The 26,885-nt window shown below is 35.4% G+C and overlaps 1 protein-coding gene across 8 annotated transcripts in view; it reads right to left on the bottom strand.

Moving 5' to 3' along the window:
* The window catches only part of LOC150105078 (RNA-binding protein Pasilla-like), a 132,571-nt gene that overhangs the window by 43,705 nt on the left and 61,981 nt on the right, over positions 1 to 26,885 (bottom strand). For 7 of the 8 annotated variants that reach the window (XM_090395475.1, XM_090395478.1, XM_090395480.1 and 4 more), the window contains one exon: positions 7,140 to 7,283. In XM_090395475.1, coding sequence (XP_090251601.1) covers positions 7,140 to 7,283 — 144 coding nt within the window. Of the gene's footprint in view, positions 1 to 7,139; positions 7,297 to 26,885 lie in introns of all 8 variants that reach the window. The other variant, XM_090395482.1, reaches the window with a different exon arrangement.

Genomic DNA, 26,885 nt, shown 5'->3' with positions numbered 1-26,885 from the left:
AAGAAAAGTAAGAATAAAAACCTCAAAATTATAACTGATATGTTCCACACACATAATACCAAACAATTCTATCATCTCAATGGAACAAGAGAATTAGCTAGTTCATTCACCCATTGCCTATTTCTATTTATCTTATTTATTTATGTTTTGTTCTTATAACTAGTAACAAGCTGTTTGCAAATAGGAAGGTCAGCAACATGCAAGAGCCATAAAATGACATTTAAATGGCTTAGAGGTTGGAGTTAGGTCCCCCCCCCCCCCTTGCCCAATCCATTAACTCTCAATTATCACTATGGATTATATGCAGCCTTTGAGGAATCATATTATTAAATAGAAGTTCTCTTTCTCGTTTCACTAACACACCTGTTGGAACTATGTCGCACTTTTATATTTAGCAAGAATTCAAGTATCCTCTCAATCATTAACATTACCAATGACATGAAACTTTTTTCCGGAACTGTTCCCTTTCACTAATTACATATAAATACACCTTGTCCAAAAAAAAAAAAAAAATTGTGTATATTATTTCTGGGAAAACTCCCATGTTACTCCTCTTTATAAACTATTATAATTACAGCTATTTTGCCTGCTTCAGTTTAGGAGTACCCCTGTTTAAATGTCATTGGCTATTTACTCATGGATTCTTAGGGCATTATGGGTGTAGATGTACTAAAAAGTATATGTAGCCTAAGGAATAGAAAATTGCACATACCTTTTTCTGGGTGTTGTGGCTTTTCCTCAGCCTGCGATGTCGAAAACTGCAGAGTGTGCGTGTGGGGGGGGGGGGGTAGGCAGTTTGGTAGAATAAGTTAGAAAAACCCGGGTTTTTTTCGTAATATATAGAAACATATACTTTTATATAGGGTGGGGAAAAAAGTGAAAGGGTTAATTTTTTAAAATAGAGAGGGGGAAGGGGAAAGGTGGTTGACGGGGTGTGGACCGTTTCCACTATTCGTGGTCGTCATCTGAACACATTGGGAAAGTGGAAGCTATGTCAGGTCGGGTGAGTGCTTCTGCTTTAGAGGTGTTTGTGTTGTCTCCTATTGGTCGGGGTTGTGACCTCAATTTTATGTTGTGAAGGCTTGTATGGAAAAACAAAACTTCAATAGCAATTGACCGAAGCATTTAACATGGAACAAGAGAATTAGCTAGTTCATTCACCCATTGCCTATTTCTATTTATCTTATTTATTTATGTTTTGTTCTTATAACTAGTAACAAGCTGTTTGCAAATAGGAAGGTCAGCAACATGCAAGAGCCATAAAATGACATTTAAATGGCTTAGAGGTTGGAGTTAGGATTCCCCCCCCCCCCTTGCTCAATCCATTAACTCTCAATTATCACTATGGATTATATGCAGCCTTTGAGGTTTACAACATAAAATTGAGGTCACAACCCCGACCAATAGGAGACAACACAAACACCTCTAAAGCAGAAGCACTCACCCGACCTGACATAGCTTCCACTTTCCCAATGTGTTCAGATGACGACCACGAATAGTCGAAATGGTCCACACCCCGTCAACCACCTTTCCCCTTCCCCCTCCCTATTTTAAAAAATTAACCCTTTCACTTTTTTCCCCACCCTATATAAAAGTATATGTTTCTATATATTACGAAAAAAACCCGGGTTTTTCTAACTTATTCTACCAAACTGCCTACCCCCCCCCCAAACGCACACTCTGCAGTTTTCGACATCGCAGGCTGAGGAAAAGCCACAACACCCAGAAAAAGGTATGTGCAATTTTCTATTTCTTAGGCTACATATACTTTTTATTACATCTACACTCATAATGCCCTAAGAATCCATGAGTAAATAGCCAATGACATTTAAACAGGGGTACTCCTAAACTGAAGCAGGCAAAATAGCTGTAATTATAATAAAAAAAAAAAAAAAAAGATTAGTACTCTAAAAGGTGATCTGATAGGGAATTAGATAACATTTAAATTATTACTATTATTACACAGGTATCTCCATGGAGTCAGAAGACTCATTATGGGAGATCCATTATTCACACAATACCTATCATACCTCATTCATTACCCTTACACTCATTCACTGATGAAGCACCCACAACCACCTCTGGCAACCATTCCATCCATTCACCACCCTTCAAGCAAAAATTCTAGTTCTAGCACTCTTGCTAACCACACTCTTACACAGCTTCCACTGGTGGCAACTTGCTATCTCCCTTCTTGCCATGTACTGAAAAAAGTCTTCAGTGTCAATCCTATAAAACCCCTTTAATAACTTAAATGAAGCTTCTATCATGTCTCCTCCTTTTTTTGCCTAACAGCTAATTTTTGAAGTCTACAGATCATCAATCTATTCTCATAGGGAGCATTCCATAGACCTGCCACAATCTTTGACACTCACCTCTGGATATTCTCCAAAACTTTTTCATCACCACGGAATCGTGGCATTCAGATCTATGTACAGCAGTCCAGACGTGGCCTTAACCTCTCTATCCCTGCATGTTAGTGTGTTCTTCAACAACCATATAATTTTAGGTGCTGTTTTGGTTACCTTTGCAACATGCCCTCTAAACTTCGACTTCCTGTCCACAATAACACCCAAGTTCCTGGCCTCATCAGTTTCCTGCAGTTCAGTTCCATCAATATAGGTATACAGCTTATGATCTCTTCCCAAAGTGCATCTCCTTACACCTGGCCACATTAAACTGGCAGCAAATTATCTTTGCCCATACTGCTAGTCTGTTTGTCTTCCTGCAGGATCTCTGCATCACCTTCATTTACCATTGCTTTTCCCAGTTTAGCATTGCCAGAAGGGAGATAGCAAGCAACTGAATAATTCCTGTCAAATCATTTCCTATATCACTGATATACAAATTGAAAACCAGAAGACCAAGTATTGAGCCCTGTAGTACAGCACTGGTCACCTGCCTTCTCCTGGACTCAACTCCTTCATAAACCATTCTTTGATATTTATCCATCAACTACTCTTTAATCCAAATCACTGGATTCATATCCATTCTCATTTGCTCAAATTTATGCAACAGAATTCTACGTGGAATCTTGTCAAATGTTTTTGCAAAGTTAAGCAATATCACTGAGTAGCTATTTCACTTATCCAACTGCAATGTAACTGATTATAAAAAGTAAGTAAATTACTAAGGCAAGACCTACCCTCCACAAAACCATGTTGTCCCTTATAGAGTATTATATTCCTATCCACCCAGTCCTGAATTCTGTCTTTCACCAAGTTTTCCAATACATTAATCACCACTCCCGAGATGCTGATTGGCCTATAATTTGCTACTTCTGTCTTGGAGCCTCCTTTATGCAAAGGTACTATTTTGTTCTCTTTCCACTCCATTGGTAGCTTCTCAGTATTGAAGCTTAAATTAAACATCTTGATCAGAGGTGGTGATAATTCCATCTAATCCCATGGCTGTTTTTGTATTGAGGTTCTGCAATGTTTTAAGCACCTCCATTTCTTCAACCTCTATTCTCCTATCAATCATGTCACATCTAGCATTGCAATGTTACCACCTAGATGGTACACCCATGCAAAGTGCTCATGGTATCATATGTGTAATTCAGCTATTCAATTTGGTTCTGTTATCTCCCCACCATCAGCACTTTTTAAAGTCATCCTTCCATAGTTATTCCTGCTTTTACTTGCCAAATAGTGAACAAAACTCTTTAAGATTTCTTTTGACCTCATCAGCTAGTTTTCTCTCATAATTAGTTTTAGCCTTCCTTACTATGCTCGGCACCATTCTTGCCTGTACCTTATACTGCTCATGGGCATGCCAATCATCTTTTTCTTTATCATCTCTCTGCCCTTCATGTGCAAATCCTGCTTAATGAAGCTATTTATCCAATTCCTACCATTAAAAATCTAAATGCCATGAACCTAGGATGTGATGCCACAGAATGTGACAGCAACAACTAGCAGCATTCCAACACATACATGTTTTTATTCTGGTTTCTGATTTGCATGTACTAGTTATGAAGTTATGATAACATCTACTATGTGTAATTAATTGTTTATAGTCTTTTGTTGTGTGAAAGCTTTTTTTGTACTAGTATCCTTGATGGTGTAAGTCTGACAATTTACAAAACTTGTAGGGTTATAACTGCTTATTTTTATTAAACTCTTTATTTACAATATTATTATTATTATGATTAAAACCAAACCAAACATATTATTAAATGGTAGAATTGAAGGGCAGCCCAAGAAAGAAATGGATTGACAACATTAAAGAAAGCACCCACTTAAACTCCATAATAAAACTTCATAAAAAGACAGCAAACAGAAAGAAATGGCAAAAATTCGTTTGAGAACTCAACCCACCATGAGCAGAAAAGATTTCCAAAATAATGTGGTCTCAATACCAAAAACTTCCACAGAGTCTCATTTTGCTTATTAGGGACCTCTAATTTTCTCTGGAAAAATTCTCTGGATATGTCGACATGTACATCTTGAAAACATCTCAATTTTTTAGTGTTTCATGCTGTCTGCAGCTAAAATATTTGTAAAAAGCAAAAAAACAGTCTTTCCTTGCCATCAGTAATATTGTTGATCATTTTCTAAAAAGTGGTTAGCACAGTTAACATAAAAATAATAAGTAAATACAATTACTTACTGAACAAAACTAAACTAAATGTAGTGCATCTTTGAATTTCTTACATAAGACTTCAAAAGTCAATTTTTTCTTTTCTCAAAATTTGGAATAAATTGTGATGGAGGAGTTTTTTTTCAAAACTTTGAACAATTTTACTGCCACAATAAAACAGTTCAGTCTTTCAAATCTAATCAGAGAATGAGAATATGTTTGCAGAGCAGTGGCTCAGCAAAAATAGTACAATATAAAACCCAGATGCAGAATATCTGCACATTGGAGAATTTGATATTATCAAATTCTCCAATCAAATTTTATTCAATTCATCAAATTTTAATAATGTTGTGACTACACTGTAGTCATAACCACAATGGTAGCTTACAATGTAAAAATGTTAATGAAATTAAAAACATGGAAATTGCAAATGTTTATAATCCTATATTGTACTGAAATAAGTGGAGGGAATATTGAATACATATGGGAGTTGTGCTTGAAAATAAGCAATAATAGTGACCATTGCTTTGCATCCCTCCTCAGAAATGGATCCCATGACTCCCCCCACTGGAAGGGGAGCATGCCTTACAGTTTGAAAACAACTGACTTAAAGCAAGCCTATTGACAATTAATTTTTCATTCTGAAAATGCAGACTGGCTCCTATAACTGATGAGAAAATCAAAGAACCAATGTTGCCTTGTCAATTCAATTATGAATGCTATCATAATTACATAAATATTCTGAAAAGTTTTCAAGAACTAACAATGCTATTAAAGGGCGACTACTTCATTCCATGTTACTGTAATACTTCAGAAATAAACCATCCACAATAATATAAGCAGTTTAATAAATTAGCAAGTTATAAATTAACATTTGGCATTTCACCAAAGACAATCTGGCATTTTCAAGACAAAAAAAGTACTATGCACTGAGTAGATAATGATATATGGGTAAGAAGAATGACTGGAGCTGAAGACTCATGCACAGTAGTTTTCCTTGAGGGAAATTAACCTTGTGCATTTGAGTATTTATGCTGCTTCTTAAGTCTACTGCTACTTATGGATACTGCCATTTTTCCATACTACACAAGCTAACATCTCAACCACCAATGACTGTATTTATATTGAAATTTCTTAACATGCTAAACACCTCAAGTTGATCTCTCTATTCCCACCTTTATGCCAGTCACCGCATTATCTCCACTTGGATTACGCACGCACACAAACACACTTGCAATTCAACACACTTGGAGACAGCAGTTCCACTAGCTCAGTAATTCAACCATTCTTCTGCTTCTGTCACCTGCCTGCCTGCCTACCTACCATCATCATAGTTATTAAAGTTATTTCCTTAATCATTCTTCCTTTTACTTGCCACACAGCAAAAGAACTCTGGGATTTCCTTTAGCCTTCAGTTTAAATTTGCCTTCTGCACTATTCTAGTCATGATTCTTGTCTGGAGCCTGCTAATCACCTTTCTACTTTTATATATACTCCCCCATACTACTGATCTATTTAACTGCCATTTCATTTATCCTCCTAACTTTAGGAAAATAATTTTATTCTGCAGTTTAAGCTATGACACCACTTCAAAGTGTTTCCTGAATTCAAAACTGCATGATAACTCTCTCCAGTCAGAGGAAAAGTGATTACCTTGGTTATGGACAAATTCCATCACCAGGTCTAATACATATTCCCAAAAACCCAGGGTACTTTTAATTACATGCTGTTTCAAGTAATTCTCTCTCAACAGCTGCATAATGCTATTTTCTTTTCTCCCTGTGTCTTTTCCTCTTTCAATCAATGTGTCTGTATTTAAAGTCCCCATAATAATTACTCACCTTGTGCTCATTGAGTTAATTTGCCAATGCATGTCATCTATCCCTTCCTTTTGCTTCTCCTGACCTAAATTTGAAAATAGACAACAAAATAAGCAGAGCTGATATAACAGGGAGCCATTTGAATAAATGTATATGGAATAAGAGAGAAATTAGCAACGTCACGAACCTAACAATATACAAGACATTGTTCAAACCAGTTAACTTGGGAGCTGGTTAGAACCTGAACAGTTGATCAAAGTGGAGACAAGAAAATTCTGAAAAAAATTAGGGGAGTGAACAGATGACATGAATGGCAGATTCATATTAAAAAGTCATATTAGGGAGGAGCATGATGTTAATAGCATTCAGGAATGTGTGAGCAGAGCTAACCTGATAAATTTATATGGAATAAAAGAGATATTAGCAAACACAGTAAAGTAGCAGTATGCAACACAGCCAATTAAAGAGAATTAAAGAAAAAGGGCTAGCAAAAACAGATGTTTAATACTAAGATGGCAGGAAAAAAGACCCACAGGAAGATCATGATTCACATGGATTGATGTAATAAGAAGCCTGAGAAGACAGAAATATAAGATCTGACAATATTGGAGGAAACTTTTTGAGACGAAATTAACAATATTGTGAACTTAACTTCATAGTACTCTCACAGTATTCTGTATAACCCTTAGGGATACATATCAGGAAATTGATGATGATGAAATGGTGATTACAACTCACCTGGATAGAAGTCATTGGCTTTAGACATTTTAACTCGTGCACCAGCTTCTTTCTGTAGCTGAGCAATTGTTTCTCCACCTTTGCCAATAATAGCCCCTGCTGCCACAGATGGGACCAATATCTTGAAGTGATAAGTTCCATTACCTATGACAAATTACTAAAATTATATCAATGCACTATTAATTTTTTATATTCTATATAAAAAAAAAGAAATTACCTAAATGAAAGAAAATCAAAGAAATCATGAAAGAATGGTAATTAGCTATTAACAATGAAAGTTACTTATTTTACTCTAGTATAAATTAAGAAAGATAACAGCAGATTAGGAAATGATCAGAGATAAGAAGTACATTTGGCACATCATTTACCTGAAGTGATAGTATTCATCATCACACAGCTACTGAAATAAGCCATTTTGAAACATAACCCATAAGCTTTTATCATTGTAGCAATGTTGTATCATTATGCCTAATTTTTCCAGTAAGTATTGCCTGATTTTAAAATCAACATAACAATGTTGATTTTAAAATCAAATATTTTAAAATTTTAGTAGAGATCCTAAGTAGCAAATTCTTCCAGTCAAATTAGCTATTTTACATTTGAAAATGTAATAATAAATATTATATAATGGAGTTAATAAAGACAAAACAGTTTTCCCATCACAAGAAACCTACAGGAGATACTCTGGCTCCATATCTATTCATCATAGTAATTGACTATATTTTTAAATTGATTCGAGTTAAATCTGGAATCCTCATCAAAGAAGACCCATATATACAGACGCACCTTGAAGACCTGAGCTTTGCAGATGATATAGTCCTCATTGACTCCAACATTACAGATGCCCAAAACCACTTAGGAGAATATTACAACAGCCTTAGGAGAATATTTCTAGTCTGTAGAAATATTTGGACTAAAAATAAACTCCCAAAAATCAAAAGATATTAAAAAATCAGATGGGGCACACCTAAAATGATCAAAATGATCAAAATAAATCAAAATGATCACCTTGATGAAGTAGAGGACTTTGTATACCTAGGATCACATATCTCAGATTCCTTAACAGACATTAAGACAAGAAAACAGAAAGCACTCCAGTTCCATCAGAAGTCTTAATAAAGTATGGAAGTCAAGCCTCATCTCAAAGGAGATTAATTCATCTTCACAAGTGCACCAGCCAGTCTATCTTTCTATACAGCTCCCAGACTTGGAACATCTCAACAAAAGGAATCCTCAGCAACCAATATTATAAAACAGCTTTGGTCTAAGAAATATACTGGATTAGCCAGCCTGGTTGGACAAGTGGTTAGCGTATCTGCTCTCTAGCCAAAAGACTGTGGGTTTGAATCCAGCCGTGGGCATGGATGTTCGTGATTGTCTGAAAATACTAGTGGTGGTGGTTGGCGGTAGATGGTATTGGTGTAGATGACGGTAGTTGAGGTTCATTATAGTTGGTGGATTCAGTGGTGAGACGGAGAGCTGTGCAGTAGGTGTCCTCCCTCGATGAGTCTTTGGACTCCCTGGAGATGTCACGCAATAATAATAATAATAATAATACTCCTGGCAAGACCACATTCCCAACTCTGCTATATTAGATGAAACCCAGCAAGATCCACTAGTCAGCACCATTCAAAGAAACCAAATAAAATGGCTTGGCCACCAACTCTGGGTCTTGGAAATACAACAACAATATTCTCGCTGTTTCCCACCAAATCTCTGCATCACAGATCTGTCAGTTAGCAGAGTATGACAGAGACCAGTTTTCCTTCATGTCATAAGAACCTCCAAGTCCTATCTTAGCGTACACAGATTATTTATTTGTTTTGATTGGTCTCCCTGTTTATAATTGTAAAATTATAAATAAACGATGATGATGATTATATAAAATTTTCAAATGATAGAAGAAAAAGGTGGAAGGGCTAAGATAGGAAACAATTCGATGTATAAGAGCTGTGTAGCATGTTAGTTGGGTGCCAGTTTTTGGATGTGTGGAGCATATCTGATGGCAGAGAAAAACTTGCATATTGGATTGCCTACACTTGAAGGAGGCTATTTTGAATGAGGACAACTTATTTCAATCTCTTATGAAAGTTTTAGAACACCAATATCGAGTATACAAATAAAGATAATTTCATATTCATTAAATTTCTAGGTAAAACAAATTATTAGGCAATCAACAATGGAGTTAGAAAAAGTCTGAAAACATTTAAATAAGCAGAAAAATAAGAGACAGCAAAGTGTGGAAGTTGGCACAATGCTAATCAATAATAAAAAGCATAATGTAAGAAAAAAGCAATATGGTAGGGTTATTCACTAATTAAATTTAAGTTTGATAATCAAGTTACTACTGCAAGCTTCGCTGGAATTAATATTAAGCATGTGACAAATGCAATTGAGAAACAGAAAATAAAAGATGGTAGTAGGCATAAGAACAAATCATCTAAGTAATGATAAATACAGTATAAGAGAAGATATGCTGGAAGAAGTAGGAAAAAAAAAAAGAGATAGAGAGTGAAAACTTGGTATATCATGGAAGAAATGATAGTTAAGAAGGGGTGCGATAGTTCATATAGGCAGTGTAGAAATAATGGGTGCAAGTTTTTCCGATATGTGGAGCGAGTTTGATGGTAAAAAACATATAGTAGAGATCGCCTGCACTTGAATGGATTTAGCATCAGGAGCCTGAAGAAATTTACTGGCATGAGACCTAATGTAGTCAGGGAAACTAGATCATGGGGTGGAATGGTGAAATTGTGTATGTAAGTGCCAGGAGGATATCGTGTTGGATGTATAATGGAGTATGAACAATACTGGGAAAGGATTTTAAAATATAAAAAAGCCATAAAACTTCATTTCACTATGTAAATTATATAGAAATAGTGGATATTAAAGATCCAACATTATTTCAAAGCCGAATACTTACGAAGTTTCAAAATTTTGACCAGAGAGATTATGAGAATTTGGCATTTGATGTTATATAGAAATATAATTTTTATATAATTATATTCTTGCTCTCTTGAGGTTTCTGCCTCAAGAAACCTCAAGAGAGCAAACCAAGAGAGCAAACTGGTCAGACAGCTGTTTTGAACCAGTCAGTTCAAAACAGCTGTCTGACCAGTGAAACCTTTATCAAAATGCACTAATAAGCGAATATAGGAATGCTTGGGCAGTGCACTACTTAAAAGATGGGCTCGTCTTTTAAGTAGTCAGCGAGTTCGAGGCAATCTGACGTGTAGGCCAATAGAATTTATGGTGGGCGTTGCTACAGACTTACAGAGATGTCACTGTACCCATCTATAAAAGTGGAAATAAAACTGACTCAGAATTACAGAGGAATTTCCTTAATGAATATTCCAGGCAATGTAAGCATACTTGAGAACAGGATAAAAAAAATTGTAGAAGAGAACTTAAACTGGGTTCAGGCTAAACAGAGGGTGTTAAGATCAGACTGTCACTTTATGAGAAATAGTTGAGAAATCATGGGAATACAGCAAGGATCTGTATTTAAGTTTCAGAGATTTGGAAAAGGCATATGACTGTGCTAAGAGAAAAGTGATTCAAAATGTACAATCATATGATACGAGTGCCTGGAAAAGCTTAAGGTGAAGGTAGTATCTTGTGTTGAGAATGCTAAGAATCCTCTGGGTATTTTGTATTTGTTCCTTTAGTAGAGAAGGCTAGCATTTGTATACATTCTGAGTGCTTGAGGAGAATGAAAGTTTTGTTTGATCACACATGTAGGGATTAGACTACTGTCATGGCATCATATAAAAAAAGGAAATCAGTTATGCAGTTCAAGCAATTCAAGCCTAATATTTGGATTCTTTGCAGAGTGGCTCTCAGCTAAAAATGAACTGAAAATATTTAATGAAAATAAATGAAGTTTAATCAAAAAGTTCAATACTCTTCTACAAAGAAGAAAAATCTCCACAAACTCTCAGCAGACAAGGTGATCCACTATCACCTTGTCTGCTGGGAGTTGGACTATACATTTTTGGACAATGGAACCAAAATTTTAAGCAAAAGATGTAATTTCACAATTACTCCAGAAAAAAATTTGGTGCACACTGATCACAGCAAACAGAGAATTCACTATCAAAAAATGAAGTTGACAGTATCAGTAGTCAGACTCAGCTGACAGAGTAGAAGTCCTGCAAGCTCTGTGTGAACAGCCTGAAATTGAACAAACAGTTATAGTAAAAGCAGACAACAAAAATACCACAGTGATCCTTAATAGAGATGACTACAATAACAAAATAAAGAATTATTGGACACATCAACATATATTATAATAGGGAAGGATCCCATAACACTGATAAAAAATAAAAACCATAAGTTTTTATTTTTTATTATTACAATATTACAAGCTGGCTAATGGAAACTGTCCAAATTTAAAAATTTTTATGCCATAAATTGCTCTACCTATAAACTTCCTAAATATTTGGCATCCAAACTCAATGAGTGTACTGGCAAGACATCTTCACATAAAAACTATGCATTTTAAAACCACTATGCAGAACCCTCAATTGGAGGGAAATGACTGTTTAGTGAGCCTTGATATGTTATTCTTTTTTTAACTAATGTTCCAGTGGACCCACTAGAGCTCCTTTCCAAAATATTCCTCCTGATATTTGCTATCTTTAAGCACTGCCTTGAATCATAGCATTTTAGCTAAAATAACCATTTCTTTAAACAAACTGAAGATGTAGCAATGGATTCGTCACTTTCACCTCCCATTGCCAAATTATACATGAAATCTTTTGAAACACTGTCACTTAGTTCAGTCTGTTCCTCCCACCTCAAGCTTATAGCATGGGCAAGATATACAGATGCCTTGACCATTGGTCCCACAAGATACATGCCACTTTGAATCTCCATCTTGCCTAGAAACTTAGAATTTTCAAAACTTTTAAACCTTCAGAAATGAGCCAATTTCATCCTCAGGATGTGCAATGTATCTGAAACAACAGACTACTTACATTTTTGAACAGAACAGTTACAATAAACCCTTACCAACACCTAAAAAAAACTGGACTCGCTCCTAAAATAAACAAAATCAGAATGGCCTACAAACCTCTGGGCAAAATCTCTACTTTCCTCAGACAAATTAAGGACTACCAGAATACTCCTCCTTCCCAAGCTATAGTAAAAGTTTTCCCCTGTACAGTATTCTCTGTCAATGTGGGATCCAGTACGTTGGATAGACAGAACAGACCTCCACAGTAAGAACATAACAAATATATTCAGTATACACAACCAAAAAAAAGCAGACTTGCCCAACATACACTGAATAAAGGCCATTTCATTAGGTGGAAACAAAAAAAAAAACTACACAAAGTGACACTACTACACAAAAATTCCTAGTCAAATCACATACTGTTCCTGTAATTAGTTTATGTGCCATAGAATCCAATGAACTATAATAGAAATGGCTTAAATTCTGCATAAATTTTGGCTCATTATCCTATCACCCATCAGCAATCATCACAGAACATTACCACAGAGAGCACCACTGTTACTCTCCATACACGACTCTTTGTTCTGGAGGACATTTGATTTCAGTCTTTCCTGGGTATCTTCAAAGTTGCCTTTGATAATGGTAGCTTGAGCTGACAAAATATCCGAATGTAAATATTTAATTTATCTAGTAAATTATTTATTTAATTCCTGTTTCTACATAGCTTTAATTCCAAAAACTTCAACATGAATCAATTTCCGTAGTTGTAGTGAATCCACCAGGGGAAATTTGGGGTGATGGTAGCAGGATGGATGATGGTCTTATGTGCAACTTATCTTCTTTGGGACAGATTAGATGCATACAGACATTCATATTATTGAGATAGGTGCCAAATGACTATGACAGTGTAGCTGTTGATATACAAATTTTGGGCATAACACAGAGATGTCACCTGGACTAGGAGACATTCTGATATTCATGCTATTAAGGATTCCTCCAATCTTTCTGGCATATGATCAAAAGAGGTATAAAGTAAGTTGTTGATGAGATGATTTGCCTTGTTTGTCTATACAAAAGCTGGAGAAGACTGAGGCCAGAAGGTCATTGCAATATATGATGTCACAATGGTATACCACCTGGATGTAAGCCACGTGGGAGGGTAAATTCAGAGGTGGAGTCCAAATAGCCTTAGCAAGAAACCAAGTGCCAATTTTCCTCTTCCTCTCTGCATTTGGACCTTTCTAATTTGGATTATTATTTTCGTTATTTATTTATTTATTTTTGTAGTCTTAATTATAAGCTGAATGTAAAGTTCGGGCTTTTGATTTGAGCCACTTGAGATATACTAAATTTTTATCTTGGACTGCTTACTCATTACTAATAGATGACCTAGGTACTTCACTCTCTCTTCAAACTTGATCAATCAACTAAGAGAAGAGAAACCAACCTGAGTTGTGAACACTGAAACCAAGGAAGATGTCTTTGCTGTTCTCAAAATTAGATTGCAGAAAATCAAGTTTTGAACATAAATCAAGAATAGTTATCAAAATTTGAAGATCAGTAAATATAGCAAACAAAAGCAATGAGGTTGAAAAAGACATTTTGATCCAGTACATATCCTAAAGAAAATTCTAGGTTTAGTATTCTCTGATAGATTATGTCAGTTTTGACAAGCACATATGTGCTGCCCTTATTACAGAAGTAATCTCAGGCAATGTAGTTTAGATAGCTAAGTGGACTAATTGTTGAGCCAGTTGAGTTTCTAGAAGAAATAACAGATCAGGTTTTGACAACAGGTTATTTTTCTTTACTATTTCCTTCCTCATTACAGCATTATCCTCAAACAAGGACTACTTTCCTTCCCTTATATCATTCCTGATATCATTAATGTGCAAATTAAACAACAGCAGTTCAAGCACATAGCCCTGTGGTATACCACTGGTCACCTGCCTTCTAGATTCTGCTCCACCATATACTCCACCCTGTCAATCAGTCATCTTATTCATGCCAGTTTCATGTGTTTCCCCATTTTAATCCAATTTACAATAGAGATTTGCTAATTATATTGTTAAATATTTTTTGCAACGTTCAATAATATTCAGTTGCCTGGTGTAAAATCATTCTCTTAAGCGTTTGCTAGAATCCTAAATGGCTTGGGGGAGGAGTAGTCTCTAGTTTAGCCAATGTTATTATCTAGAGCAGGGTTTTGTGGATTGGACTGATTTAAAAAAAAAATCACTTTAATTAAAGAAAATAAGACAAGAACCTCCTTTCATAAAACCATACTGAGCAAAACAACAGGGGAATATGCAATGGGAGAAGTACTCAGACATATTGAAAGCATCCAATCTCCATGCCATAATGTGGCACAATGGTATTCCTGAGCATTACTTTGAGTTCCTCCAGGCATGATATAACAGTGCAAATAGCAGAAAGATTAAGAGACTTCACAATTGGTTGACACAAACAAATTACCATTATGTTTAAGTCCCATATGCATTGGATCTTCGCAGTACATTTAGTATGCTCTGGGAACCAAACATAGCCACTTCAGGCTACAATAAACAAGGCAGTGGTGATGGAATTTTGGCAGGTGATGAATGGATAAACAAAAGTTTGGTAATGTACCATCTTATGTTACACACACACACACACACACACACACACACACACACACACACACACACACACACAGAAGAGCTAGCCCTCCCACTTTAAGACTGCTCTCTTTAAATTTCCCTTGCTTTGTATGACAATTTTTTTTTTCTCTCTCTACAATGCTGACAACGATTTTAAAGAATCATTTCATGCTTTGTAAAATCATTGCAAAAGGGCATAAAATGCTCCTTAACATTTTCAGCATTGATTTTAAAGATGATTTTTTCAAAACTTCCATAAGCCAAGAGCAACCCATAAAAATGGGATACAGCTGGTGATCATTCCCTCAGACTGACAAAAAGACACCATACACCCCTGATTATTCCTCAAGGACTCACTTTAGTGAGTAAGGGAGTGGCAAACCAAAGCTACCTGATGCTAGACCATGTCTTACAGGATCAAAATCCCCACCCCCAGATGTAGAAAGGGTCTGTGTAACCCTACTACTTTTTCTTGCAGTGACTTCACTCCAAAATCTTAACATGTCTGCACCTTATAATACATCTCATGCTGCATCAGTTGTCGCAAAATAATCAGAGCTGCATTTAGGGCTTAGGCAGAAGGTCCTGTTTGAGAAGTATACAAGTCTCCAACACAAGTCACTATTACTGTGAATACATAAGGGATGGGATTAATCTCAGAGATGAACTTTATATTAGCACTTGGAATGTACAGTCTACAGATGAGTACTCTTGATAGTCTATAAAGAGATGGAAAAGTATAAAATTGACACTGATAATTGCAGAGACCAAATGGAACGGAGAAGGTCACTTCAAAAGACAAAATGGTAAACTAGTTATTTATTCAGGTGACTAAACATCATAGAGTAGCTATAGTGCTAAGGAAAGTTCAGGCAAGAGCTCTTCTTGATTATAATCCAGTTAATGACAGAATACTTTGTATGACTTAAGGCTCATCCTACCTATGTGTTAATCATCGTTAATCACAGTTTATGCATCCCACATCTGTGGGGATGCATCAGTTTATGCCTGATGGGGAGAGTGAGGAATTCTACGAAAACCTACAAACTGTATTGGACTGCCTGCCAAGAAGGGATTTACATTTCATCTCATGGGATTTTAATGCAAAAGTGGAAAAGAGTATAAGAGTGAGTTCTGAGTGTGGAATGTTTGGTCTAGGTGCAGGTAACACCCTGGTGAAAGACTGTTAGAATTTACCCATACAAGCAATTAGTTATCATCAATCCCTGCTTACAGAAACACCTACAATGAACATATACCTGGATATCTAATATGGATAGGTCAAGGCACCAGACTGACTACATCCTGGCTCTCAAACGGTGGAAGATAAGTATCTTCAACGTGCATACTCGTCCAGGAGCAGACTGTGATACTGAGCTTCAGCTAGTAAGAGCTAAAGACAGGACCAAAACCCAAATCCAAAACCTTCCAAGTCATGCCCATCCTGCAAGACAGGATGTCAGAGTAATCCCTAATGGATTCACAGAAGAAGCTTTAACATGTTGGACAATCTTTTTGAGACTAATAAGGAGAACTCACCTGAAATGCTGTGGGAAAGGAACAAGGTTATAACAGAAGATACAACCAAGAAGTATCTAGGCCCAATTAGAAGACCAAGAGACCCACAGATATCAGATTCAACATAGGATCTGATCGAAAGGAGGTTGTTTCTCCAACCACGATAAGGAAAATTTGGAGATGCTCTCTTACCAAGAAAATTTTGATTTGGGACCTCCTCCACATAAGCTTAACATTAAGGTCCTGCGTACATATGGAATCCCAGCAGAGTTAATTAAGATCACAGGGGAAGGATAAGTGTTTCATAGATTGATCACAAGGATATGGGAGATGGGATCATGGCTTAGAGATCTGAAGTCAGTTTTCATACCATATTAAATTTAAACTTATATTAAATGTTCTAATTAATTCTGAATTCTTTTCTTATTTTCTCATCTATCTTGAGTTTCTTTTATTTTCCTAAAAGATAGTTCCACTTATAAAAATTATTAAAAAATTTTTACAAGTTACTAAATTCTTAATAACTTGTAAAATGCAAGAATTTTTTAAACTTTAGTTGAAATAAATTTTAACTTTAATTAAAATTCATTTTAATTTTGTTAGCAATTCAGGTCAGTGAGAAGGCTATAATCCCTGTATCATTATATTCAACGATTGAAGTGAAGTGGCTTTATCAAAATTTGCTTTAACGTTTGAGAATTTTTTGAATATTCGGGTTTTTAACGATTATCCTGCCTAGTCAACGCCCCCGGTTCATTACATTTAGCGAACCAATGTGTGGCTGTTCTGTCAAAATTTATTTAAGAAATTTCAAATAATTTAAATTTTTATTATTGTAAAAGAACCACACATGCCCGGATCATTACAGGGGCGCTTAGATAGAAATTGCATGCGGGCGACAAAGACCCTAGCTCCGGCTCTGCCTGCAACCACTATCACATTCTAAGTAACATCTCCCTAGAATGCAATGTCATTTATATTGTCTCTATTTCCATTATGTGCACTTTTGCTGGCATGCTCTAATACTTTTTTTTGAAATAGTATCAACTGTTGCAATAATCATTTACTATTCTGAATGTTTGCAGATTTTTTTACATAATAATGTTATACCATGTTGCATGTAAATCTTATCTGTAGTAAAACTCAGCCAGCTCATTTCTTGTTTTACAATGTATAATCATATTCCTAATTGAAAAACACTTCACAGAATGCATAATATAATTTCTGCACAAAAGACTAGCAGAATTTTTCTTGGGAGATAGCACAAAAAAAAAAACACATATCATGAGTCTCATTTAAGGCACTACAACAAATATGTGAAACAGCTAATATCTGTAGTATTTGAATCATTCACTAAAATTTCTCCACCCCCCAAAGAACTCGGGTGAAGGGTGAGCTTTCAGGCAAAGTTTACACATTGCGCAAGAAAGAATCTACTCTTATGCACAATTGAATAGTTCTATAGAGCTCCATAGAGATATTCAATTTTTACTTTTATTTATTTTTATTTTTTTGATAATTTTGTATGGTGGGAAAGAAAATAGAAACCATATTATCAATTCTGAAAATTAGACATTCTCAAATATGGGATATTTAAGTTCCAAAATTCTTTACAGATAAAAATATTGCATCAACATTAAAATTATCAGCATTTTTATGGAGAATGATTAAATAAAAGGTAGCAATGCAATCAACTTCAAAATAAACTAGCTCAAGAAGACTGCTTTCATAAAGCAATGATGTTATAATCAAATTCTATATACCTACATTTCTTCACAAAAGAAAGAAGCAATTAACACACAATTTTCATACAATATAACAAGATGAGAAACCTCCATAGCTCAGTTAGTACAGAGAAATCCAATGATAGGAAAGACCTGGATTTGAATCCTCTCTAGGGCACAAAGAACCTTTATCATAGCATTTCAACTGATGATTGTTAGGCTCATACTGAGGCGACAGTTTTTTCCTTCCCTCTGGGAAACTGTTTTTTTCACCATGCAAACAGGCAAATTAGCCTTATTAACATCCACAGACATTAAATACTTATATTTATCCTTAAAGGGATGCAGCAGAGGAATGGCAAGCCAGCTGCATTATATTACCTAGGACAAAACTGGGAACCCACCCAAGGTCTTGGACAACAATGAGAACTGGATGGATGGATAACAAAATTTATCAGACAGTAATAATTCAGTACAAATAAAACTTTGTATAGTCAGCATGCAACTGTCGTGGACAGTGCTTCCTCACTTCAGTAATGGGCTAAACGGTCAAATCCCAGTGCTGGTATGGGTGTTTAAAGAATGTTTTCAGGTGACAGATGAATTTCAATGCGAGACTATCATTTTCTTGATTGGAGACTTAATGTCACATACATCACATGTTTAGTCTCCAGAGCAAGATTTCCAGATTATCTAATTCTTACCCTCACCTACATCAGTTCTGTTTGTTACTTTGACAGATTCAGATCACATAATGGGTGATCTAGATAACTGTGATCAATTAGGAATTGAGAAAAGTCAAGCATTTCAGTTAGGACTTTTCAGTAGTTTATTATAATGATATCTACTATAGTGTGGGTCAATCAATTCACTAATAAAAACATTAGCCAAATCAAACTTTTGAAACTGAGAAATTTCTCAAAATTAATATATCTTATGTTTTGATTAGTTTGAGTAACTTTTATAATATTAAAAATGAATCACTTATTATTTTGATTCATTTTTCATTGGATTGATGCAATTGTCCAACAAATGTATGATGTGAAAGAGGAGTTTTCTATCAAAAAATGTTCTTCCCATATCATTATTATTTGTCAGGCCTCTGATTCAATTGAAATGTATATTTCAACTGAATCAGATATATATCTTATATATATTATGAATATATACAAGAGATGAAATATACATTTTTCATCTCTTAAAGTGAAGGAGATTCTTCTCTGATTGGCATATTTACATGGTGCTGTACAATAAATCAGTTGACATATTAACCTATTCAAGAGTCAAGTAATCAGAAAAAAAAAAAAAAAAAAAAAAAAAAAAAAATCAGCTAACGCCTTTTTATTCCTGTATACGGGAGTAGGCGAGGCCATTTAGCCCTATCTAACTTTTGGAGAGTGAGTGAGCAGTTCAATCTCCACTGGTACCAATCAGAGATAGATGGCCCAAGGCTATCACTAATTAAGCGGTACACAGTGAAGAGAGACGGCTCAAATGTGCCGCTGTCTCGTGGTCCCTAACACAATATATTTAATGTCTGAAATAACGTGGGTTCTACGGTCGATTTTCTTGAGTTTACGGAACGAAAAACCCGAGTTTCTGGGAGGAAAAACCAGCTTGCCCTTGCCAGAGATCGACTAACTCGGGAACTGGTCGAAAAAAGGTTTAGAAAAATTTCCTCTAGTCGCCGACTAGACTCAAAACCATGTCTTCCTTCGTGCGGCCAAGCGCCGTGGTGTGCAAATGCCACATCCACTGAGCTACACAGGCTAATCAAAGGTCAGAAAAGAGATCATTGTAATTTTATTAAATGGCTTTTTAACTATACTAGGTATTACTTATTTCCATCTTCCATTCCCATTAAACTGTACTCACAGAGCTAAAATGTTATACTTGTTCTAGATTGTCATTGAGAATGAACTTGATGTTTTCAGTTTCTATGCATGTTTCAGTCATTTTGTTGCTGATTCTTATAGCAATAATTTGCCTCAAGTCTTGTGACAGATATCATTAAAATGAATAATTATAACAATTATATGAAAAGTGATGAGATACAATTAGAAAAATCAGAGAAAGGCTATTAATACAGTTCAATAAGATTTAATTTAGCTTCAGGATAAAACTCTAGAACAAGTGACCAGCTTAAAATATTTAAAGGTCAATTTTCAGTCAAAAGGAGAAGAGGAATCAGATTCAGCAGCAGAATCTCATCAAGAAAGAGGTTGTACAACATATTAAATAGGAATTTAAGTAAAAAGGAAACCAGTAGGAAAACAAAAATTATAATTTTACTGCTCATTTTATATCCCAGTACTAACCTACATTGTGAGTTACAGTCAAACAATTCCACTAGCTGTTAACCAATGAAATGAGATTTCTCAGGAAGTGAGAAGGCAAAACCAAAAGAGACAAGATAAGAAACCAAAAAAAGAATAATCAGTTTAAGAGTAAAACTACTTTATAACAATTATCCAGGAAACAACTTGGGATGATTTGGAATTCACAGAATGGAGAACAAGAGATATTCGAAGAAAGCCTGGTAAGTAAGAATGCAAGAAAAAGACCAAGAGAAAGACCTGAACAGACATCAGAGAGCAGCATCCAAAACACTTTAAAAGAGAAAAGAGCAGAGTATGATGGAATGATGCCAAGTCAAGAATGATGGAATACTGCCTGAGTACAGTGCAGAGCCACATGTCAAGCTGATAATTAAAAAACTGGAACATATGAGGTTGGATACTACATTAATACACTGAATTGGAGAGTGACTGATAGGTGTAGCAACATCTCAGACAGTTACCCAAGGTCTGTTTTGGGGGCCACTGCCGTTTAACTTGTATGGTAATGATAGCGGGAAAGTCCGAGTTGTGATATGCAGTTGTCTGCAGATGATGCAAAGTTGGGAAGAACCATGAGTAGTGCTTTGCAAGATGAGGATTTGAGTAGCCTGGGTATAGATAAGTGAGTGGGATTTCCCAGTTCTCTGTTGCAGAGTATACAATTAGTGGGGATATCTTGGAGGAGATAAAGGATCTGGAGGGGGGTGATGATGGATAATGACCTAATATCCTGCAGTGATGCAGAGGATGCTAATGGTTTCAGGTCACATATGGATTACTGTGCACAAATTTGGTCACCTATTTTCAAATGGATGAAGAGATATTGGAGATCCATAGACCTTTGATTAAGGTGATGGCAGTTTCTTGTCTGTAGAACAATATACATGAAGAAAGATTGAGGAAATGTAATTTGTAGTCTAGTGAATAAGAGGAAAAGGTTAGTTATGATGGAAACATATACAGAGATAAAAAGTTATGAGATTGCAGATGAAGTTTTTAATAGAATGATATACATGAAGAAAGACTGAGGAAATGTAATGCAGTCTAGTGAATAGGAAGAAAAGGTTAGATATGATGGAGACACATATAGTGATAAAAGGTTATGAGATTGCAGATGTTATTTTTCTTGTTGAAGTAATGGTTATATATAGAGTAAAAAAGTGAATTCAGCAGACAAGAACCCTTACCTTATAGTGCAGGATTTTTGACATATATAACAATACTCAAGATTGAGCAAGAATGTGTCCAGCTTGCATGCCTTCTTCCAAAAACAGATTAATTTGGAGGAAAATTGGCAAAGGGAAGTTAGTAATGATGTAATGTATTCTTGTAGTATTATCATAATATCCCATATACTCCTTGAAGGCACATATCAGGAATTTGATGTATTCATCAATGAATGGGAGGATAGCATTACTCTTGATCATTTGGGCTCAGTTATTAAACAATGCCACAAACTAAATGCACTGACATCATGTAACACAAAGATAGTTCAAAATTCTCCATGAAGGAACTGGTCAATGTGTGCGGGGGAAGGAATGAGGAAGAAGTTCCCACAGCTGCCCATTTTATTTCTTGGAGAAGTTTCTTCTCCAAGAAATACAGTTGATTTTACATCTACATTTTACAGTTGTCAACAGTTGATTTTACATCTACATTTTAATCATAAAATTCCTGATATGTGTTTCAGGAAAGATACTGTGTACTACACGAAAAGTTTACATCATTACTAACTTCCTAATCATAATTTTCCCCCAAATTAATCTGTTCTCTCTCAGGACTTCAATATTCTCAGGTCTTACATTTCAATCTTCTAAGGTACTTTTTGATGTATCAATCCACCTAGACCTTGTTATTCCTCTATGTCTTTTGCCTACTATCTTCGCAAAAAAAAAAAACTTGTTTTGCTAACTTTTTGCTCTCTCATTTTGTGAAAGTGACTATAACATGTGAGATTAGCTCTGCTTGCACACTGCTAAATGTTTACAATGAAAAATTTCTTTCTAATATCCTTGTTTCTAATAGTTATTTATAAATAAGTTTTAACATCATTCTGCCATTGATACAATCAGTTCACTCCCTAAATTTTCCTCAGAAATCTCAAATCTGTATTATTTCTGTATTTAAGTGTGTTATTTCTATCCCAGCTCTTATGGATTTGAGAGCTAGGATAGAGCTGTTATTTCTATCCCAGCTCTCAAATCCGTAAGTTAAAAATGGTTTGAATATCATCTTGTATACAGCTAAATTTAGTGTTTTGACAAATCTTTTTTTTTTTTTTTTCATATAAATCCATTCAGTTGACTTTCAACCATGCCAATTCTGTTGTCTATCATTTTTAATTTGCCATCTTGACTAAAAATTGTTTTATCTGTTGTACAGGTTCTCCCTTCAGGGTGGAACTGAGGTATTCAACGTCCCTGCTGTTTTCAGAGTTGTCTTTTTATTGATGATTTTCATATCAGCAATAAAAAGTTGTTTTTTTATTGCTGATACCTTAACTAAATAAAAAAATCTATTTAGTTAAGGAATTATTAAAATACCAGACCTTCATGGAGTCAAAAGACTCACTGTGGAAGGAAAACATTGTTTCACACAAAGCCCATCAAACCGTGCCTTCAACTCATTCAACATAACTGCATTCACCACAATGTCAGGCAACACAATCTGCTCACCAACCAATCTCCATGCAAAGAACCAGCTCCTTATGCCCCTACTCACACTCTCCTTAAACAGCTTCTAAGGATGTCCCCGTCTTTTATCCCGTTCTCCAATTCTATGAAAAATGTCTTCTGTATTAACCTGGTAACAACCCTTTACCAAAGTAAATGTCTCAATCATATCCTGTCTCTTCCTCCTATTCACAAGGGTTTGCAAACTGCATTCTCTCAACCTGTCTTCATATCCCACATCCCAAAGACCAGTTATAACCTTAGTCTTCTGTGGACCTTTTCCAATGTAACCTCATCCACATTTGTGCACAAAAATCCATATGAGGCCTGATCAAGGCTCCACAATGGAACAAGAAACGGTTTATTTCTATAAGTTAAGCTCCTCAGCACCATTGCCATAATCTGATGTGTTGCCTTCACAATTTGTGCAATGTCACCTCTGAACTTCAAATACTTGTCCACCACCACTCCAAAGGTCTCTTATCTTCCCCACTTCTTCCAAACTCTCCCTACCAAGTGTATAATTTGAAGCATTGAATTAACAGTTCTATACTGTTGTCCACTCATACAATCTACTCATGTCCTTCTGTAAGACCACAACATCTACTTGATTCCTCATCTATCTCCCCAGTTTTTCATCACCTGCAAACAGAATCCTGCTAACTTGTATTGGATTTATTTAGGAATAAATCATCTACATAAAGTAAAGAGTTGAGATTAACAGCTCCAATTTAGACATCTGGTTTAATGCAACTTTCCTTCATAATGTGATCTATATTGATGAAAACAGTGCAGATAATGTGCACTCTTGTCTCGCATCTGATTTTACATTAAACCATTTTGTATCTTTAATTCTAACTGCTGACTTAAAGATTTTGTCATTTATAATAATATGAGAATAATGAACTGGGTATTTGAACATAAAGAAATAGATAAATATACATGGTCAACCACAGGATGCAAGTCAGTTATTGGCGACGTTATCACAAATTTTAAATTATCCTAGTTAATCTTATATGTAAGAGTATATCAAGGCTTTTAATTAAACTGATCATTATATGGTATTGGCAAAAATTTAGTTAAAACTAAAATGGCTTAAAATAAATAAAGTGGAAAATAACCATCAATTGAGTTGCAAAATTCCTTCATTACCAGATCCCCATATTAGGCAACAATATTAAAAATGCACTGATTTAAAAACAACTTAAACCATACATGAATCAAATAGAAGAGGAATGAGAAAATCTGAAACAAATTGTGACAAAAAGCAGAAACAGAAAGCTTAAGAATAAAGACTAAATGGAATAAGAAAAGAGAACAGTGAAACTAAAAGAAATAGAAAAGATAAAGAGTTCCCAGAAATGGCTAAATTCCAAGACAGTAAAGCAAGAATAGATTATAAAAGAAATAGTACAATTGCAAAACAAGGGAAAAAAAAAAACAGAGAGAGATGAAACAAGTTTGTAACAGAAGTAGAAAAGGATATATCTAACCCATAACCAAAAACCTATAAAATAATAAAATACACAAACAAAGAAATAAAACAAAAGGTAAAAATACAAATAATATATTTAGAAAAATGGGTAACTTATTTTCAAAATCTCTGCACTGATGATAATAAAGAAGTAAAATTTTATACAATAAAGAATGATCTAATAGAAAGTATTATGATGTCAGAACTAAAAAATACAATAAATAAGATATAACAATTGAACTGAACAAGTATGGAGGTAAAAACTTAATCAAAGACTTCTGAAATTCTTTAACATGGTCCTGGATTTCTGGAAAAACTCCAAACTCTTGGGGAAAAAAAAAAAACACTGGTAAGCCCAATTTATAAGAAAGAAAATAAAAATGACTGCAATAACTATAAGGAAATTAGTTTGCTAAGTGCAGGATACAAAATATATGCAGGAATATTAAAAGAGAAACTGAACAGTATTGTAGAGATCGAATTACTAGAAGAACAGAATACCCAATTTTCACTCTGAATATATTAATCAAAAAGACCTTCAGTGATTATGAAAAAGCATTTGATAAAAATAGACAAAAAATTGTTTTTAAATATTAACCAAGCTAAATATACCAAACCAGCTCAAATATCAGAATGGTAAGCCATACACTATGTTGTCAAAGTGTCGACACCTCCCCATAGCTCTGTGTTGCCTTGTCCATATGACACAAATACACATCTGCAATGCTATATAACTATAAGCACATGCCCATGTGCTTATAACTATAAGCACATGGGCATGCATTAGGAATATAGACATTCTTTGCTGTCAGGATAAGTAGACAAAAATAGTTGATTCCATTCAAAACATGGATGGAGCCCACAAGTTTGGTCATTCGGTTCAAGAGGTTTCTGCCACCTGCCCTGGTTTACTGTCAGTGAGGTTATCATAAAGTGGAAAACAAATGGAACCACCAAACCCTTCCCTGAACTGGTAAGCCCAAGAAACTGACAAATCACTATCAGCAAACTCTCAAATATGTTGTCACAGTAAATCATCAGTGAGACTTAGCAACGATTGCAAATGACTTCCACATGAGCTCTGGAACAGATGCAAAGGACAGAACAATACAAGTCATTGCTTTGTGAGCAGATGCATTATCTGAAGGCTGTAGCTCTGTGGTTTGAAGACATGGAGATGGGCCAGCCCAAAGCCCTGACTTCAATCCCACTGAACATCCATACACTTTTGACAACAGTGTATGGCTCACCATTCAAAGGTCGAGTGCCAGATATACTCACCCAGCTAACACTTGTCAGCTGTTCACCATACTATAGGAAGAACAGAAGCAAATTCAAGCAGCAGTTTACCAGAATTTAGTGGAAAGCCTACCCTAAGGGTAATGTCTGTAATAGCAGCGAAAAGAGAGTCAAACTTGAACTCTAACAGCAATGGGAAATACAGATAGTTGCTGTCCAGACACTTATCAAGAGGAGTAAGGCACGATATATCTATCACCTCTACTTTTTTAATATACACACACACATCCACAAGTCTGTCAAAAAAAAATGTATACACACACTTTAACAGATGTCATCTATAGACTTGTTTCGAAGTTGGATCGAATTATGGTAGCAATGTGTAGTATGTTCTCTCAAAAGATGCCGTTACTCACATGAATACTAGCATCAATACATTCTGGTAGGAGAGTCAGACAGACAACACCATAGCCAAGGAAGCAGGACTTGTTGCTGTGAGAGGCCTCCCAGATCTTCCCTTGTGCACATCACACATGGTACCATGGGTCTCAAACAATGTTGGATGTTGTGTTGCAAACTCATGCCTCCTTTGTTGTTGAACTTCAACATTCTCAAATCTCAAATACCACTTTAAAATGGTCTTGCATTCCTCGAACAACAATCGTGCCTCGGCCATTTTGTTTGACTATCCTACTGGTCACGTGTTGATGCTGTATTCATGTGAATAATGACATCTTTTGAGAGATCATACTACACATTGCTACTGTAATTCGATCCGATTTCGAAAAAAGTCCATAGATGACATCTGTTAAAGTGTCTATACATTTTATGACAGACACTGTATGTATGTGTGTGTGTATATATATATATATATATATATATATATATATATAATAATCTGGAAACAGCATAACCCATTTGGTATACAAATAAACCCACAAATAAAGTCACACTATTATTTTCAGATGATCGCAATGTTTCTGCTACTAAAAGAAGAACCTGCTCAAATGCAGAATACTAAAGAAGAAGAAGATTTTACTGACCTTTGTAAGCAGAAACTTTCCTTCCACTCTCTTCTGTTCTGAGCCTTCTCTTTCAAGGTTGTGTACCTGTCTCCACTGAGCATGTCTTCTAGCATTGTTTTCCTTACTCTTCCTCTGGGTCTTTTTCCATCTATTTTTCCT

This window comes from Typopeltis vanoorti, chromosome 7, assembly GCF_054136105.1.
Source record: "Typopeltis vanoorti isolate ZY-2024b chromosome 7, IOZ_Tvanoo_1.0, whole genome shotgun sequence".
Lineage (NCBI taxonomy): Eukaryota > Metazoa > Arthropoda > Arachnida > Uropygi > Thelyphonidae > Typopeltis > Typopeltis vanoorti.
This window is presented reverse-complemented; position numbering and strand designations above follow the sequence as displayed.